This window comes from Anarrhichthys ocellatus, unplaced genomic scaffold (genome assembly GCF_004355925.1).
Source record: "Anarrhichthys ocellatus isolate YVR2014 unplaced genomic scaffold, GSC_Weel_1.0 scaffold25, whole genome shotgun sequence".
Taxonomy (NCBI): domain Eukaryota; kingdom Metazoa; phylum Chordata; class Actinopteri; order Perciformes; family Anarhichadidae; genus Anarrhichthys; species Anarrhichthys ocellatus.
In genome coordinates, this window is record NW_022280055.1 from 1,908,014 (window position 1) to 1,927,685 (window position 19,672).

General features: G+C 41.3%; 2 protein-coding genes across 3 annotated transcripts; both read left to right on the forward strand.

Moving 5' to 3' along the window:
• Positions 1–2,598: 2,598 nt before the first annotated feature.
• On the forward strand, positions 2,599–6,343 carry LOC116391270 (acyl-coenzyme A thioesterase 1-like). 2 transcript variants are annotated; one of them, XM_031861689.1, is made up of 4 exons: positions 2,599–2,662; positions 3,521–4,077; positions 4,178–4,380; positions 4,984–6,343. In XM_031861689.1, the coding sequence occupies exons 2-4, from the start codon at positions 3,621–3,623 to the stop codon at positions 5,572–5,574; spliced, it is 1,251 nt and encodes a 416-aa protein (XP_031717549.1). In that variant the 5' UTR covers positions 2,599–2,662; positions 3,521–3,620; the 3' UTR covers positions 5,575–6,343. The 2 variants fall into 2 exon arrangements, with proteins under 2 accessions (XP_031717549.1, XP_031717548.1); XM_031861688.1 differs by lacking the exon at positions 2,599–2,662 and adding an exon at positions 2,672–2,898.
• Positions 6,344–7,562: 1,219 nt separating this feature from the next.
• gpr176 (G protein-coupled receptor 176) lies at positions 7,563–19,459 on the forward strand. The gene is made up of 3 exons (XM_031861687.1): positions 7,563–8,447; positions 14,086–14,338; positions 16,620–19,459. Exons 1-3 carry the CDS (start codon positions 8,219–8,221, stop codon positions 17,854–17,856), a joined length of 1,719 nt encoding a protein of 572 aa, XP_031717547.1. The 5' UTR covers positions 7,563–8,218; the 3' UTR covers positions 17,857–19,459.
• The last annotated feature ends 213 nt before the right edge of the window (positions 19,460–19,672 follow it).

Genomic DNA, 19,672 nt, shown 5'->3' on the forward strand with positions numbered 1-19,672 from the left:
CTCGCGCGGTCTCCATGGCTACCTCGTTAAAAAGGGCGGATCCTAATCTGTCAAACCAACCACAAGGAGATCGACTTCAAAATAAAAGCACATCATTTTGGTGGGGAAATGGGGGGAGAGACAAAAGAAATCAAGAGATACACGACAAAGAAAAATACACCAACACTTAGAACAATAAAAACTGCAAATATATTGTGCATTATGGTGCATGTAGATAATTTTCCTGTAAAAATAATAATCTTATTGTGTGATGTAGGCCTATTTACCTGTTGACATACAAATTAAATGAATAAAATACGAAATAATATTCCATAGACTTTGGATATATTAATAGTTTACTTTTTTCTACTTGCATCCTGAGCTACATACTACAACTGTGATGTGTTTTGTCTGCCACTGCTTTGTCTGAAATACTTATCTGCAAGCACCTATAGCTAGCTATACCACCTGAAAGGTTCTTACTGTTATTGCAATACCTCCTTCATATTTGATATCTTTTCAATTGGATGTCTTTTTGCTATTTCATTAGATCATCTCAAGTGTTTTTTCTTTATAGCTGTGGCTGCTGGAGAAAATACATCATCACAGTGTGCATACGCACTAAATACACATTTAGATGACTAGCTTCTCGATTCAAAAGGTGATGAATAAATAGACAGGTGATCTAAATGTTCTTATATAGTATGTGTATATTCCATCATATGAAATACATTACTGCAATGTATTTACACAATGTGCTTGAATGAGTGGGTGGAAATCTCACTTTCATTCACTCAGAGGGGAAAGAAAGTGAGATCTCTCATCCCTCCTAACCGCAGTTCACCCTGCACTGTAACCTTGCAAAACGTTGCGTCACTGCAAAGAAACATCAAAAGAAAAAATACTTATTTAGTCCTATACCCAAAGAGAGTTCATAAAGTATTTGAAAACATCTCTGTCATACAACTAAAGATCAGAACACTTTTGAGTCAATCATGTCTTCCACATACAGTATATGAAGTAGTTGTTCGAAAGAAAATTTAATGTGTTATTGATTTTCTGGATCCATGAAATATGGGAAGATATGGCGTCAAAATGAGGTTTATTATAGAGAAATGTTGACTAGGAAGATATAAAACAAATTTGGCTTTAATATGAGAATAATGTCATCTATATCATACAATAATCTTTCTTCTATGCTCTTAGTGATTTTCACTTCACATAAAAAGTAATAGGGGCCTTTAAGAAACTACAGTTATATTATTTAGCAAATATGTCATTGTATTTTTTTAAAGATATTCATGGTATTTGTATGGTTATTCAATTTGCATTTTACAATTGTATGTGTTGTCCTACTTTTAAATATGTATCCCATTGTCCTTTAAATGTTGATCTAAATAATATGTCTCTGTAGTTGTTATGATGTTATTGCACTAAGCGAATGGTGCAAAGGTCCACTCCAGTCATGTGAATCAGTCACATCATGCAACGGTTGTTGGGAAGGAAATTCATATGCAATGACCACAGAGGTGCTACTCCAAATGAAAAGATGTATTCTAGGGTTGAAAGGTGCTACAATGTCTCAATGTCCAAAAACGGATCACTATTAGTTAAAACCATAACACATTTCATTTAATTGGCACAAACATGACTGTCAGATGTTTACAACTCTGCTGATCCTATACAGCTGTTATTAAATCCACTCTTATTTTAATATTGTCTCCCTCCTTGGTTTCTATACATTCCCTCCTGTCTTATTTTCCTCTCCTTGTCTATAAAGGATTCCTCTCTCTTCGTGATCCCAGAGGGTTTGAATCCCTGGCACTGGCCAACCAATGATTAATTAGATAAACTCCTGCTAAACACCTTGACATGTCACTGAGTCCTGCAAAGAACCTCTGACAAGAAACCCACAGGTCTAACCCTGGAGATAAACAAGATTCTCCTGAGCCCAGTGTCCTTCCATTTTGCTCATTAATATGAAAATATATGCAGCAAGCTGGTTCAACTAATCAGATAATCTATTCCGTAGGGGGAGCATGTGTTGTAAATAGTTTCCTATCTCGTAGGCTTCTGTTGTCTTCGTGTTTACATGCCGAAAACACAAGGGCATGCTCCAAATACCCTGTACTGTGACAGCAGAGCGGAATTAAATGATAGTCTTGTACAGGAAGGACGTCTTAACCTTTAAGGCTGTTCACTCTGAGCCAATGCTGACATCTAGTGGCTGCTTCATCTCCCTACACACACATATAGGTTCATGAGTCAGTTATATTATTTGGCAAATAATTATTACTTTTTAAAAATGAAATCGTGAGCCTATTTGATGTTGTCTTTGATAACAACACTAGAACTTAAAAATCTCTCGCTAGCGGCCTATTAGCAAGTGTCAGCTGAACAAAAAATGGACGGTTACATTCCGCAGGGGGGTAAACCCCTGCTTTCCTTGTCATACTGCCACACATTTCTCTCTAGATTTTATTTTTATAGTATTTTAAAATAGTACTAAAAGAAATAATGAACACACAAAGTGCACTTACTAAACAAACGAACTGACATCACAGGCAGCTGATCCAGAAAAAACGGTTTACCCCTTATTTGGCAAAGTGGTTGCGCCCAGTTGCCTTCGTTTTCACAGTCGTTTCAATTTCTTCTGTCTACAAACTGCTTCGTAGTTGTACAGGTAACATCATGCTCTTCAGTCATTTATATACATATATATCGATAGGTATTTACTGGTATTTACTATCCATCATGTAACGTTAAAGTTAGCTTTCATGTTTTGGTTGCTACTCGTCGCAGTTTCTTTTTACATTTGGAGACTAGTGAGTTGTGTTATGTTGACCTTTTACCCAGTTGGACACTACGGTGTCCCTGAATGGAATCTTCATCAACTGAAGACCCTCACAGCATTTCTCAGTGAGCTAATTTACAGAGACAACTCCATCACGTGGTCAATTACAGGCCATAGCGTGTTGTTTATATATAACGTCATTGGTCTGTCGTGTTTCCGTGATTGTACTGATTTTACACCCTAATTTCTTCCTGATTGACTCAAAAATGCATTCATTCATTCATTCATAGAGAAGCCCACAGTCCTTAAACCAAACAGTTGGTTCAGTGCTCTTGCAGCTCATTATGTTGTGACCAGATTCAAGGCACCACAATGTGAATTTAAAACGCCCCAAAATATGAGAAGAGCTCCTAGGCATATAGGTGCCTGAGATAAATATAAATATACATTTTGGGTCCCACTAATTAAGTAATAGAAACAAAACCTTTGTACAAAAGAATCAATTAATTTGCTTACAAAGAATATTGCTGTGCAACCTCAAATAAATGTTCAAATATTTCAATTTGAAGACAATTTAAAGATTTGTGAAAATCCAGACAGCAACGTTTCTCAGTTACACTATTTTGATACTATGTTTGTTATGAATATGTTTAATTAATGAGATGATATTTGACAGAACTGAGGCACACAGAGGTGTATTTTATGTGAAAACTATAACATTCATTTCATTCTTTACTGCCTTGACAGATGCAGTGACAACATAGATGTACCAACAAGACTAGAACAAAGGCTTCAGGGCTACTCAGGCCATTACAGTGAGTCACTGTTCCCATTTCGAAGAGCTCAAATGGCTTACTCACAGATCCGCTTGAAAATTCTCCCCAGCGTTCGCTGTCTCTTCGATAAACTGGTGCAGGTAAAAGTGGAGGGACTCGCTCCTCACAAACATGTTAAATTGAGATCCAAGCTCGTTGACGACAGAGGGGTGATTTTCAAGGCTTCTGCCCTGTACAAAGCAAATGAAGCCGGCCTGGTGGATGTCTGCCACGCGCCCTCTCTGGGAGGAAGTTACACCGGAGTGGAGCCCATGGGTTTGTTTTGGGCCATGGCGCCGGAAACACCACACAGTAAACTCCTGAAGAAGAATGTGCTAAGCCCCACAGTGGTGGAGATAGAAGCACTGAGTGCAGAGACGGGTGAGGTCTTAGCCTCTGAAACCAACGAGAGAGGATACATGACAGAGGGGATGAAGAGAGTACCTGTGCAAGAGGGAAGAATACGGGGAGTCCTCTTCGTACCACCGGGTTAGTTGTGTTCTGTAGATGATAGCTGAGAGGTAGGAGACGTGTCAGTGTTCTTCTTAGCTTTACCTCTCCCTTTTTAATTCTTTTTTGTTTTCTCCAGGAAAGGGTCCGTTCCCAGGAATAGTGGATTTGTACATATTTGGGGGACGTCTTACTGAGCCCAGAGCCAGCCTCCTGGCAAATAAAGGTTTTGTTGTCCTGGCACTGGCCTATATGGGCTACGAGGATTTACCAAAAAACCCTAAAAAGTTGGATCTGGAGTACTTTGAAGAGGCTGTAACATATCTGAGGAAACAGCCAGAGGTTAGTGTTGAAGATTGAAACAGTAAAGATAATCACGTTTTATAATATTTGAATGTCCAGTTTATCTTTGCTTTGTGGCGCAAATATTGTTTTGTATTTATTGAGAAAAATGTGTCCAATTAATTAATAACATATATAGTCAGAATGTGTTAGATACATAGGCCCATATTTGACTTAACTGTGTCAATGTTGCCATCTACTGGCTACTTTCTGATGACACAAAGATATTTCTAGAGCTAAAACTATTAGTTGAGTCAGTGAACAGGAAATTAAAACTGATTATTTAATTCCAGCATCTTATTATGCAAATGTGTTCATCTTATGTGATAATCGACTCGATGTGTTTAAATTTTGGACCGTTTGGTCAGGCAACATTTTTCAGTATTTTCTGAGATTTTTTGTTTTAGATGAAACAACTAATTGATTAATTAGTAAAATAATCCACAGATTAATAAGTAATGAAAATGATCGTTATTTCCAACCCAAGTTTGTTTGTGCTCTGGTTTCACATATAATTGAAGCATGGTTGTTCTTTACTGGTCTTATGAAATAGGACACATTAGCAGGGATACACGATTATCAACCCAATACCTTTCTGTGCAGGTCAACGGTCCTGGGATTGGCATCATATCAATTTCCCACAGCGGCGGTTTGGCGTTGTCCATGTCTTCATTCCTCTCTGGGATCTCAGCGACCGTCTGTATTAATAGCTGCAGTGCAAATACAGTGATTCCTTTACACTACAAAGACACCGTTATCTCTCCGCTTGTCCCTGTCATAAAGAATATCAGAATCACAGACTCTGGGCTTGTAGATATACGCGACGCCTTACCTGACCCGTCCTTGGAAAAGAACAGGGCCTCATTGATTCCAATTGAACGTGCCAGCTGCCATTTCCTGTTTGCTGTTTCTGAAGACGACCACAACTGGAACAGTGTTTTTTTTGCCAAGCAGGCCACCGCAACGCTGAGAAATCACAGCAAAGGGCATTTTCAGGTGGTAACTTACCCTAAAGCCGGACACTTTTTGGAAGTCCCTCACATGCCTCATTGTCCGTCTGGGTTTCATGCAGCGGTTGGGACCGAGGTGGTGTTTGGCGGGGAGCCAAAGGCTCACTCTGAGGCTCAGCTGGACCTGTGGGAAAGAGTCCAGGAGTTCTTCAAGAGCCACTTGGACAACAAGGGCACTTGTTAGCAAGCAATGCATGCTTCAAGTGTATCAAGCATCCAAAATTGGCCGTCATTAGCGATGCTTAACCTTGCCTGTAGATACTCATGGAGGAGGCTTTCAAAGGGATATTAAATGATACTGTGTGAGTATTCTCATGGTGAAGCTTTGGACTCTTCTCGAGCTGAAACAAACTCAGCATACTTTGATTCCAACTGGATTCCCCCCCCCAATAAGCTTTAATGCGTCACACGACACAAAAATATGTTTTCAGATATATATTTTTTTCACTCAGATATGTTGACTTGTCATAGCAAGGAAATCACAGGTGGAGCTCGTACCGATAATAAGGATGCCTTTGTTGTTGCAATGAGCGAGGACCCTGATGCATCTAAATGGTAAACATCATACTGTTTTTTAATTTTTTAAACACACCTCTTTGATTATTTGTGTTATGGAAAAGACCTGAGTTACAATTTATTTAATGTTATAATCAACTCACTTCGATAGGGATCATATTGTGACAATGTTATCACCGCTTTGCATTGAACAAAATGATTGTTTTACTGTAATTCTGTGCACATTTTGCCACAACATGATAAATATATACTGTATATTGATATCAGAAAAAAAATTGCTTATAATATAAATAGATTGATGTCGCATATTGCCAAGCTAATGGTGTGAGTATTGGTACACTTACTGTTCTCTTGTTATTTTATTAATACTCTGATGTCACCGTTGTTGGAGGTTTAGTAAACTAAACGCACAATAAACAATTTAGATGATGAAGTTATAACGTGTTGATCTATGAATTACAGTCCTACACTAAGCCAATTAGTATCCTCTCATTGTTTCGCCCTGTATTCGTGATGCTTCCTCTTACACCAAACTGTGACATTCATTAGTCTCCCAGAATTAGTCACTTGTGTAAATGTTGGTATCTAGTGGCAGGCAAGCCTTCCTATATTTATCTTTATTGTCTATTAATGGGATGTGTGTTTTGTCACATACAATATAATGTGTAACGGATCTTTATGAAAGATTGTGAAACAAAAAACACATATTTTTGAATTAACATGAATCCCACTGTTCTGGTTTTATTCCCCTGTGAAAGTTCGAAACCTTGGAATTTTACATGAAGGGCTTTTGTCTGTTTCAAAGGGAAGTGAATGTACTTTGATGGTGTAAGCTTTTCTCTTAGGGATTTTATGAACAATGCAGCCGGCATCAAAGAAGGGAGCGTTACTCTGAAGTTGGAGACAAAGACGTCTTTCTCGGTTACATCCACCTGAATGAATCGAGTCTTTACAGAATCTGGTTTGACGTCTGTCTAAATCACACCATGGAGGAAAATACTTCATTTGTTGAGCCAATGCCAGACAGACATCTCGACTGATGAATGCTTGAAAATTGGAATACAGGGAATGGGTTTTTTTCAGTATAATAAGCATTATTAGCAAAAGAAAATGAGTTATGATTCTTGCTTCATTTTCAGAAGAGATTTTCTAATTCTAGTCCTGCTCTAGAGAGGTTTATTTTTGAGTGTTTCTTGATCTGTTTCTCTACAATGGGTCCCTTGTCGGCTTGCACAAAGTAGACAAACTCACTGTTATTAATTAAAACCTAAAGTAAATTATGAAACACTGTTTTGCTTTCCTGAGGTATGTCCTCTCCTATTTTGGTATTTTCAGCAAACCAAAGAGGAATGTCACGAGTTCCTGCGAGTGGACAGTGTGAGAAAGACAACATCAGGGTTGTGGTTGAGATTAAAGCCCATGTTATGTCTGGTTACCTCTGTATATCTGAAAACAAGCTTCTAGGTTTGAACACAGATTGATAGTGTGCCTCATCATTAGAAAGTGTATACCCAGAGACCCATGCAAGTTTGGAAAATTAAAAAAAAGCTGAACTATCTTTACATCCCAACAGCATTACTGATCAGTGTGTAGGTGCTCCCTTTCCTCCCCGTGCTTGTCAGACTCAGTGGAGTTCCTCGGTGCTCTATGAAGAAGAAGAGGAGGGGCTCCTCCTCTCCGGTCTTGCACCTCACGCTGCGAGATATTCAGTAGCAAGGTCTCTGCACACCAGTCAGTCTACCAGTTCCCAGCCTGTGAAACAGCGCGCAGCCCGAGTACCAGCCAGACAGCCACAATCTTTTTTTCTTCTTTTTCTGGACGGCTAGTGTTTTCTCGGCGCCGCGAGCTCGTTTCGCAACCCGGCGTGGTTTTCGGTGCACCGGGTGTCACAGAGCAGCATCCTGCTAACCTCACTGCGCACGGATCTCAGTGACTGATTTCTGCCATGCATCCGCATTGGGGGATTACGGGTCATGCAGCATAGGCTTTATTATTTCCCTGTGCTTTGATCCATGCTCATTACACCATGTTTTTTCCTGATTTGTCAGACATATGTAGTGACAGAAGATCATTTCATTGTTGGCAGCTGCACGCATTGCCTGCCTGTGTCTGTCTCACATCTTCACTGACATCTCTGCTTGCACGCTGTGTTTTGTAGACCCCCCCCCTCTCTCCCCTAATATTTTTTTGGGGGGGGGCAAGGCATCTCCATCATCCTCACAGAAATGCCACACCAATGCTGGCCGCTGACATCCCGCCAGCCTTCTTAAAAACAACACAAATAAAACGTCCGGATCGCGGGGTGAACCGACATGGATAGCGGGAGCCGGGTTGCGACGGTCGGAGATGGTGCAGCCAATTTCACAGCAGCCCGCCTCTGGCTGGATCTCCTGAACGCTTCGAGCCCGCCGACGTGGTGGGACAGCAGCCCGCCACGCGAGGGGACCGGGCTGGGCGAGCAGCAGCGCCTCGTCCGAGAGCAAGCCTACCGGGACTTCACCACCACCATCCAGGTTTTTATCCTCATAGGTTCGCTGCTCGGTAAGTCGCCTCGAACAAATACACGTATTGTGCACGCTCGACAGAAAGGCCCTAAAACCCACCTAGAACCCTGCAGACAGGGAAAACCTTACTCTCGTTTTATCAAAGCATCCACTATGTATGAGTCAAGCGATCCTCGTGGGGACACCCTTTCTACTAATTTAAATATCTCAGGAAATTTGCAACACCAGACAACTCTTCCAAAAAAGTTGCCCAATCACTACCTGAAAGACTTTAATATGAAGCAACGGTATGGTGTCTTCTGTACCAGCATGTGAAAAGATGGTCAATGTCATAAAAGCTGAATTGGGTTGTACACATTTTACTCGGCTTCGTCTAAAGAATGCCACAAACAATGATAATGTTCCATATTGTTGAATTGTAAACATCATAACCCAACAGCCCATTAAACTCGGAAAAAGCCGGGATGCCCTCTCTCAAAACTCTTCAAAATTATTGAGACTTCACTGCACATCACAGTGTGGGATGCAATTCATTTTCCTGGCATGGTGAGCTCATTTTTACTCGATAGGTGGGAACATGATAATAGTTACACGTTCAAGCTATATACCAGGTCAGACTCGTGCGCGTCCTCCACATTTTCATTAGAATGTGTTGTTTTTAAATTAAAGGGAAGTCAAGACACACAACAGGCCTTTGGTCATTTTAGAACATTTGTGTCAGCAGCCTTGTTCCTATAGCATTGTTGTATGCACTCAAAAGTAAAATAGCGTATGAGGTCCCAGGACTCCTCATCTTGAGCTGTCTGACTATGTGTCTGCTTTTTCATTCATGTATTAGTTTGCTGCTAACTTGAATATTGGATATTGAACAGAAGTGTTACATAAATAGGTTAATTAACAGATTCAAGAATCAAACATGGACTTAAACAAAAGTGTATTCGGTGCACGTTGGCACAAGCTGCAGTGGTAAACTTGACAGGTGTTAGCTACCTAGTTCACCATGAAATTGGCGAAACTTACCGTACACATTTTGAGCCAAATCTGTACTGGCTCCGTTACAAATATTCCTGCTTCTGCCAGTAGAAGCACCGGCTGCTGATGATGGAAGAGAGGAAGGAACCGTGTGAATTGATGAGCCGCACCAAGACATCAGTCTCACAGTTTGACATCCCCTCCATCTCATCGGCAGCCAGAAAACATAATCCTCCTGCTTAAAATGAGCGCCGCACATGAATGTGTTATTTGTCACAAATGTGGCTATAACATCCTGTCTTCTCGCTGCTGAAAACACACTCAGCCATGATTGCTAGTGCTGTTTGGAAAAGTATGGACTCAATCACAGGTTGCACAAATAGCTCACTGCGATGAAAGGGATGAAGCGGACTCCAAAAAAGGCACAAAAAAAGAAAAAAAGACTCTGACTCAGTACCACCTCCTGCTGTGCAGTGCAATGTGGCAGGGTCAGGAAAGGCCTTTTGGCAGCATTGCTCAAAATGTCTACTTTTTCCTCCGTATGTTGTGTATATGGCTTGAAAAACAAAGGATATATATGTATTTTCCTTTTCAAACAACATCATTCAGATGTGCAAAATGTAAAATAAGAAGGAAATCCAGTATACTCTTTAAAGAGGCTGCTGTCTTAAAGGCAGAGGTTCCCACAGTACTTGAACGCACCGCTGCAGGATGTAAATAAAGCATGTAATAAACACAGGCATGACCCTTGAACATTTTAGCAAAGGATTCAAGAGTGACGCAGTGAAGTCAGTGTTTTCTAGCAGATTGTCAAAGCCACTGTTTGAAGAATTAAATGTTTGACTTTGGCGCCCCAAGTGGTCGCCCCAAGAAAAGAAAACTGTAGCTCACAGCAATTACAGACTGATAAGTTCTGCAAATATTTTTAAATATATAAACAGAAATAATGCAGATGATATAAATATGTGTTGGCTTTTGCTAATGACATAATAACCTCAGGCGAGTGAACTGAAAAAGGTGAGCGTTACCTTTTCCGTGACACAGAGTGTATGACCATTAAGTGTAGAACCCAAACTAACGTGAAAGATGAAATGCATCAAATACCTGAATCAATTTTCGGAACAGTCACCATTCAAACAGCCACTGTTTGGAGAGTCATTTCATTCCAAGTAAAAAGAAATCAAAGCAATTTCATGAGCAGCAATGAATAATACAACTGATGGTGGTCCAGAGGGCTGTCTTTGAGTTTTTGGTTTTCATGCCACTTTTCAAGACGTCAAAAAGGGTTTCTGTTGTATTTTAAAAGCCAGGATACATCATCAGACAGCACTTATTATCAGAGGTGCGCAAGATATGTTGGTGTCATCATGTAGGCAATTTTGTTTTCCTAATGGGGAGAATTGCACTTTGTGTTGGTGTTAAACTCATGTTATTATTAGTATAACATCATTATCATTCCCCTAAAACGCACTGATTAGCTTTGGACTAATTTACTAGAGCGAGGCTAGCTGTTTCCACTTTCCTCCAGTCTTTATGCTAAGCTAGGCTAACAGTGTCCACTTTATTTGACGCACAGACGATTTCCCAAAATGTTGAAGTAGTCTGTAAACTATCAGGCAATTGTGATTTTTCCCAATAAAGCATAGATCAGAGTTTGACTGTAAATCTGAATAATGTGCCACGGTGTGCGAACGCACCATCTAATTTAACCGAATATAATCACGTCTGTGAGGAATGACAGTACGTGGATATCTGGCTCTCTATTTCTTCTGTTATACCATTCATAAATAAGTCTCTCATTAAAACTAAATTGACTATAACACCACCGGGATAGAAGAAGGTGTCAAGGGTGTTAATGATGTTTCACACTTTGAATTTGAACGGCTACTGCTACTATGTTTGACACCTGGACAAGTCGATAACAGCAGCTTGTTCCCACCAAAGCAGAGATGACACAACTTGTTCTCATGTGTTTGAAGCAGACAAACAAAACGACTTTTAAGTATTTTCAGTGTTTCACGTCGCTGCCTATTGGACTGCCATTTGTTAAGTGGAAAAAAAGCAATCTTGTTTAGTGCTTGCTCTTTCTCCCCAATGGCTGCATTGAATATGGTTGCCAAGGTGTTTCTCAAGTGCCAAGTGAGTATTTCAGGCACAAAGGGACAAAGTGATGTTACAGACGGCGCAAGGTCTGATTATACAAGAGTAAATGTCCCAATGTTGTGCATGAAGGCACTTACAAGGACACGTTATTAGTTAGTTACAGTTATGTGAAGCACTTTGCAACCCAGGACTTAAAAACCACCACACCAATTAAAAAAAAGCACTCTTTAGTGCTGTTTGTTTGTTTCGGTGGTAAATGATTTAAAATGTGCGTAACAGAGCATGTGTGTGTAAAATGAAACACTGTGTTGGAACTGTAATCCCACCTACAGTATGTGCACTTGCATTGCAACCACAGGGAGGGTGTGACATCACACTATTGCACCTGTACCAAAGTAAGACTCTCACTTAGACTCAGCAACTGTCAAGAGCCTCTCTCTTTGCAATAATATTAATACTGAAAGGTATCACTTCTCTTCACTTATCCAATGAAATATCTCAACAACCGTTTGATGGATCAACATGGAATTCAGTACACACATTCATGTTCCTCACAGGATCAATTGTAATAACTTTGGGGATCCCTTGACATTAAATCCAGCGCCATCTTCAGGTAAAAGTTTCAATTTGTCCAATACTTTGGTTTATGACCTGCAAAATGAATGACATTCCCATCAACCACAGCTGTACTTTGTGTTTCGTGCCAAGTAGCAAAAATGGGCATACTAAACTAAGATGGGGAACTCTGTGCTTGCTTAGCATCGGCATGCTAGCATTGTCATTGGGACCACATTTTCCTCTTCTGACGATGCACATTATGACTTTTGGCGCTGAGAAGCAGAGACTGACGGGGGCGTGACGCCACAAAACGGAGGTCGGATGAATGCAAAACATGTTTGACACAGAAGACTGCTGTCTAACCCTTCCCTACCCAAGTTCTTATAAAACAGTCATTTGTACTGGTTTTTAAAAACAGCACCGGCAAACACTGTTGACAATAGGGGTGCACATCAGGAAACAGACAAATGGGTTGTTTTGTCATTTACTTTGGAGGTGTGTTGCATTGTCCATATTTCTCTCCTGAAAAGACGTGTATTTGTGCTAATTTCATGATCCCATTTGAGTGGGCCTCACAGAATGCAGAAGCTGAGCGAAGGCTGAGCATTAATTACCACTACATTAGGGATTCCCCGAAATACTACTCCTGTGTGCTGCTGTGAAATCACACACTTTGACACAAGCAGTCAAGCACACTGTGTTCCCTCAAAAACAGCTTCTTCCAGCTCCATCTAAAACCTCTCAGGCCAAATTCAACAACCTCATCCACCATAATGGCTTTTTACATCTAACCTTGCTCTTATAGCTTTTATATCCCAGTAAGCTGTAGCAACCACCTTTTTTTTTCTTGCAATTGATGGTGAGTGCTTGTATTATCCGACTGTGTCCTGAACATTTACAGACATCAGAAACAAATAACCTTTTGAAGTAATAACGTATAGTTTGCCTCACCAGAGAACATCTTGCTCCGTCTCCCACAGTGAGAGCACAGCTAACACTCTGTGGGTAATTACATTTGGAGGAGGCTGGTATCACACGTATCCATGTGTGACCTGACATCAGTCAGTGCGCCGCAGGGAGTATAAAGTTCACCTTTTTAAAACCTTATTAACAAATCATTACGGTCTCATTGCTCCAAATTATGGAGGGACCTGAACATGGAAAAGCCACCGTTTCCCCGCTTGCACCTGATCGTGTGCTGTCTCACTCAGTCTAATTCATTTCTTCTTGGTAATTGTTAAACCACCCTGAACATGTATTGTCATTGTCTTGCCTTGCTGTATGGCGCAACATTTTTTATTGTTTAGGCCTTTAAAGATGCACCAGTTTATAGGTAAATTAAATGATGTTGCATAGTGTAAGATGAGGAGCTTTGAATCAATGCGTATATTATATTATATTGTTAAAGCTTTACGTCTCACTCCTCGTTTATCCAATCCTTTCACTCCTTAATTTATTCTATCACAGTCTCTGTGCTGGATGGACGTGAGGAAGACTTGGTAGATAAATCATCAATCCATCTATGCTAACTCACATAGATTAGACGGACACACACCCGTCTTTCATACCAATGGGCAATTTAGAGTCTCCAGGCGACCCAACTACTTCCTCTCTGAACTGTGGGAGGAAAATGAGGGCTCAGAGAAACCTCAACCTCAACAAGCATGACAAGAGGATACAGCAACCTCAAACCTTTATAACTGTTTTAGTTGTTAAAAGATGCATTCACACCACAGTCCGGAGCGATTTCCTCCAATTTGGAAGGGTTTCCTTTCTTTACTTACATTCAGTAAGTAGGTGATGACAATAGAATTATTAAGGTGCCAATAATAGCACCAATATAGATTTTGGTACTTTTACACAGTGAAAAGCTAAAGAAATGTTTAAATAATACCAATAAATGATATAAATTAACAACTAAGTCAGCATTCCTTTATCATTAAAAAGCCTCAAAATAAGCCTGTCTGAACTGATAATCTCTTTGGTTGCATGCCGTCATACCAGATTACTCTTCTAAATAATTGTTCCCTACTCCCCTCCAGGAAATGCCTCGGTGTTGTGGTGCACCTGCTGCACAAACGTCTTTAAATCCGTGACCAACCGATTCATCAAGAACCTGGCGTACTCGGGTATCTGCGCCGGCCTGGCGTGCGTTCCCTTCGACGTGGCGCTCGGAGCCAGCCCTCGCTGCTGCTGGTGGCTTCACACTCTGCTGCTCTGCAAGGCCATCAAGTTCCTCCATAAGCTCTTCTGCTCGGTCACTGTGCTCAGCTTCAGTGCCATCGCACTCGACAGGTCAGTGAATCATACACATAGTTAAAGTAGACGGAGATGATACAGTCGTAGATTATTGTGTTTTTTTTTTTTTTTAAGAAGAAATCGATTCTCCGATCAGTTTATCAATACATTGCTTGGCCGAGACATTCTCTTCCTGACTTGGAAGTACAGACATCCACGCTGCACATATGGAGCAACATCAAACTGGGGCTAAACTCTGGAAGATTGTTTTTGTTGTAGGGGAGAAAGCCTTTTCAATTTCCATCTACACCCTGTTGTGTTGACGAGAGGCGTGGGGTCGATGGAGCATGTGAACGCCACGCTGAGCGGCCGTGTCCCAGGCATCCCTGCAGCGCTAAAAGCTGCAGCCAAAAGCAGCCTGAGATGACTGCTACACACGCACACACACACACACACACACACACACACACACACACACACACACACATGCTGATGCCAATGCTGATCATGACTTTACTGATCAGGAAAGTCCAAGCCAATTAAATTGACAATACTAAACCCTAATCTCATTAAATGTATCTGTTTATTGTCTAAAACTTTTGAATATTAGGTTACAGAAAAAGAAAGAATCTGTCTCAAAAACACAATTCAAACCACCAAACACCAAATTCACAGAGATATTACCTTGCTGGCTAACTACTGTAGCTATATGCTAACACGCTAGTCAGCGTGAAAGCAGAAAGCACCATGCTCTCCTCTGTAGCGGTCACTGAACAAGCTAGCTCGGACACTAATGGGACGATAAGTTCAGACAGTTTAGACATTTAAAAATATGTGTTTGTACCATCGACTGTCTTATAACTGTACTCACGAACAGATATGTATACTAACAGATAACATAACACCAGCGTGTATTCAAATCCTGCAGTTTCCTCAAACTGTATCAGACTATATCAAAAAATATATATTGGATGACTTCAGTATATAACGGCTACTGCACTAATCAGCCTCATTCTCCATAATTTAAAATCAATGAAAAACTTCATCACACCACCGACTACAGGAAAACACATGTAAGTTTGAGTATCATTTATTTTTTATGGTGAGTGTAGTCAGATTGTGCATTGTTGCAGCTTCGCCTCAGCCTTAGTTTCACTGCTACAAAGATGATTTTGCCTCCATAGCAACTAATGCAGTCAAACCGATGAATTATTAATTTTCAAGGAGGGCATTCGAGGCTGTGTATGTACAGACGGGCTGAGACTGCAGCAGTTATCGGCTGGTTAACACACACACACTCATACGCTAGCGTGTAATGATGAAGAGACACTCTAGACAAATAAGCAAGTCCTTCACGTGATTTGTTTAATTTATTACTATGGAACAACAGGATGATAGACAATCTGCATATAATATTATATATAAGACGGACAAAAGATCTAGTTTGTAGGTGTGCTATGAAAAACAACAACACATGATTTCAACCTCTACACTAGTTAATATACCACACATAAAACATAGTTAATATATCTCCCCATTTGATGACCAGCTTACAGATTTTTATGTTGCCATTCAAAGATATTTTTTTATTGATTACATTTTTTGGGGGGATTGTTCGCTAGCATTTGATAGCTTGAAAAATGGCAGATTTGTCTTTCATTTAATATTTTCATTCTTTATAGAAATATACAGGGGCAAATCATATTAATAAGCCTCTGTAATACAGTAAATCTATAATAAATATTTATAATATACAGTAAAAAAACACCACCATACATATGTTAAGAGGCACAAGGATACATTTGGTGTCTACAGATTTGACGAAAAACAACTGGGCCTCTTTCCTTTTTTTTTTTTACCAGTATCTCAGCTTATATAATAGGTGCATGCATTTTATATTGTACTCTCTTTCCAGCAAAACCACTTGAAGCTCTACTGTGGTGAGAGGTTCAGTTTTTCAGTTTAAAAATAGTGGAAATGCATTTTCAGAGCAGGATACAGATTCTGCATTTCCATTTGTATTTCCGCGTAAATCATCTAATGAGAGATCTTCATAAGCTGGATCAGCACCACTGCGTGCAGGCGACACTCCAGTCAAACAATAAACGCTTTTCACATCAGACGTTTTGACTTGTCATCGACAGAAAAGCACAGGTGTTACTAACAATAATAATTGATGGCTGAGTTGTAAAGTGTCTCAATAAGCCATGACGGTGGCAGCTAATTAGAATTCAGCCCTCATTATTTAAGTTAACACCTGGGGTTTTCCAGCTGTGACCTGTCAAAATTTCCTCTGTGAAAAAGACCCACACGTCTCTTTTTGTCTTTGTGTCTCTAGGTACTACTCTGTGCTGTACCCGTTGGAGAGGAAGATCTCAGATGCAAGATCCCGAGATCTGGTCATCTATATTTGGATCCACGCGACGGTGGCGAGCCTTCCTGTGTTCGCCGTGACCAATGTAACAGATGTGTACGTCACCTCGTCCTGCTCCGATGACCACGCCCGCTCCCTGGGCCACAAGGTGTACGTGTTGATCTACAGTGTCACCACGGTGATCCTCCCCCTCGCTCTGGTCTTCCTCTTCATGCTGCTGATCCGCAGAGCGCTCAGTTCCAGCCAGAAGAAGAAGGTGATAATCGCCGCGCTGCGGACTCCCCAGACCAGCATCTCCATCCCGTATGTGTCCCAGAGAGAAGCTGAGCTACACGCCACTCTGCTGGCTGTGGTGCTGGCCTTCTCAGCCTGCAGCGCCCCCTATGGGGCATTGGTGGTTTATCGCACCATTTTGGCAGACACTACAGAGCTACCCATTTCGCTGTACCTGACGGCCCTCTGGCTACCCAAGGTGTCCCTGCTCACCAACCCACTTTTGTTTCTGACTGTCAACCGCTCAGCGCGTCATAGCTGGCTGGACCTGCTGGCCAGGATTCACAGACGTTACAGCCGCCGAAACGTGGTCAGCACCGGGGGTCTGGCCTCTTTAGGAGCAGAGGGTGTGATCGGGGAGCCGGTGGGACTGGAGACAGCCGGCCGCTCTGGGAGCCAGCTTCTGGAGATGTTTAACATTGGCCAGCAGCAGATCTTCAGGCCCTCTGAGGAAGAAGGGGAAGAAGATGACGCAGAGAAAGAGAACCCTTGTCAAGGATCAGAAGGCTGCTCAGGGCCTAAAGAGGACCTCAAGGGTGGGTCGAGACTAGGAAGCTTCAGAGGGGAGGCGATCACCAAAAAGGATCCTCTGCAGGGGACAGGGGGAGGGCTGATCATCACCAAGGACGGCCCTCCTGCAATCGTAGCACCCCGGGCCTCTCCGGTCCACACGTGTGCTTACGCCTCTTCATCTCAGGTGGCACCAGCTACACCCACAGAAGCTGAGGACTCCACACAATTTGGTTTTGGACCCTTCGAGCTGCCACCTCAGTGGTTACCAGAGACCAGGAACAGCAAGAAGAGGCTGCTGCCTCCGCTGGGTAACACACCCGAGGAGCTGATCCAGACCAAACTGCCCAGGCCGCGGCCTGAACGGAGAATCAGCAGGAACAACAAGGTCAGCACCATCTCCACTGTCGACCCGTGAACTATTCTGGCCTCTGACCTGCAACACTATACACAGCTCATTACAGGGAAGGCCTCTTGGGTTGGCCAGGCCTTTACAGGATATTGATGTGTCAAGTTGCTCGGTTGATTTGACCCCTTTTAGAGGTCCAGGTTTTTTCACTTAACTGCACAAAAGCTAGACGCCTGAAGCACTGCAGTTTTCTTATTGGCAAGAATCAATTTCATATTGAAAATATTTACAATGCTGTCTGCTCATGATTAAGGACTCCTACAACGGCCGCATGATTATTGAGAAGGCAGATACCTTTTTTGAATCTTCTTGTTTTGATGAGAGCTGGCATCAGTAGTTTAATGAACACTGTACAAATCCAATTATCCTGAGAGATGCACTGATACAAAATAATCTATTTCCATATAATAAAAAAAATCAAGCGAGGATATTGAATCTCCAAAACAAAACATTTTGTACTCTGTTGCACTCGGTAAATGAACACGTCTAAGTGTCAGTCCTTTCAGTTAACCCTTTGTCTCACTTTTGGATAATATTCAGATTTCTTCTAATGTGGTAGATGTTGTTGTCATTTGTACTTTAAATGTATGTGGATTTGATAAAGACGAAAAATGCAGATGTGTGCAAATACATGTGAAAAGAATGTGTTACTTTCAGAGTTTAATTGGTGTTCAGACATGTTTTCTGGATCACAAAGTGCATCAAATATACAGAAAAATGGAAGAATATTACAAATGTGCTTTGATAAGAAAAGAAAATCCAGGTCGGGCATCTTTTAGTCCCCTTCAATCAATATTATTGATTCCTCCCAGGTTTCCTGAAAATCAATTGCTCAATCAAATGACTGTAAAATAAAGCAAATAAGATCTACAAGCGCGCATTTTTATATCACCAAATAGTCTGTGAAATGGTTTTCAATTTTCAATTTCACTGACACATGGTACTGTTTGCTCTGCCTCCTTTGTGATGCATAATTCAACAGCGGCAGCCTCAACCTGAAGCTTTGGATGAGGTAAACAGAGCTGGGCAACACTTCAAATATTTGTCAAGGCGTAACTCTCTTCGGGGCTACCCACAATCCCCTGCTATGTCCACAAAGGACCTGAATCTATACTGCATCCTACCCATGCTGTTATCAGGCACAATTGTGCAGTCATGCCTGACTGGAAACAGTATCCATTGCTGCCACAGGAAAGAGATGAGTAACATGTTTATTGTTGTACGTCTGCTTCGGTGATTACTGTGTTAGGATGTTATTGAAGACTACAGTAGCCGCTGAGATAGATATACAGCACTGAGCCCAGAATGCTGCTGGTTCAAAGGGTGACACGAAAAGCAGGAAGATCATTGATTTGTATCTGGTGTGAGTGTTTAAGAATACTCTGGCCTTGGCTCATATTTATTATATTATTGATTTGATTCAAGGCTTATTAAAACAATCTTTAACTCCTAGAACCATTAAGACCTTGACAACATAGATACAGTGCAGTAATATGTGTGTATATATATATAATGTACAGTATATCAGTGGTTCTCAGACTTTTTCTGTCTCGCCCCACTTTGGAGGAAGAAAAATGTTCATGCCCCACCGCCCCAACAAAATTGTAACAAAATGGTCTATGTTGAATGGGAGTTTCATTGTCTCCCATTACCCCCAGATGGGACCGTCTCGTTGCAGAGAAACAAGCTCAGGGCTGCCACTGATTCAGCGTTATTGTGAGTTGTATTTATTTATGCATTTTATATTTGTTTTCATGCCGGTCGTATCATGTTATTTCGTCGTGTTTTTCCGCCACACCTTGAAGGCCGGTCCGTGAAAATATTG

Excerpts from the sequence above, each read along its gene's own strand:
- LOC116391270 (XM_031861688.1), top strand. The coding sequence starts at position 2,858 with ATGGAATCTTCATCAACTGAAGACCCTCACAGCATTTCTCA. Across the intron at positions 2,899-3,520 it reads GACCCTCACAGCATTTCTCA|ATGCAGTGACAACATAGATG; the intron begins GTGAGCTAATTT and ends CTGCCTTGACAG. Across the intron at positions 4,381-4,983 it reads ATCTGAGGAAACAGCCAGAG|GTCAACGGTCCTGGGATTGG; the intron begins GTTAGTGTTGAA and ends CTTTCTGTGCAG.
- gpr176 (XM_031861687.1), top strand. The coding sequence starts at position 8,219 with ATGGATAGCGGGAGCCGGGTTGCGACGGTCGGAGATGGTGCAGCCAAT. Across the intron at positions 8,448-14,085 it reads CCTCATAGGTTCGCTGCTCG|GAAATGCCTCGGTGTTGTGG; the intron begins GTAAGTCGCCTC and ends ACTCCCCTCCAG. Across the intron at positions 14,339-16,619 it reads AGTGCCATCGCACTCGACAG|GTACTACTCTGTGCTGTACC; the intron begins GTCAGTGAATCA and ends TTGTGTCTCTAG.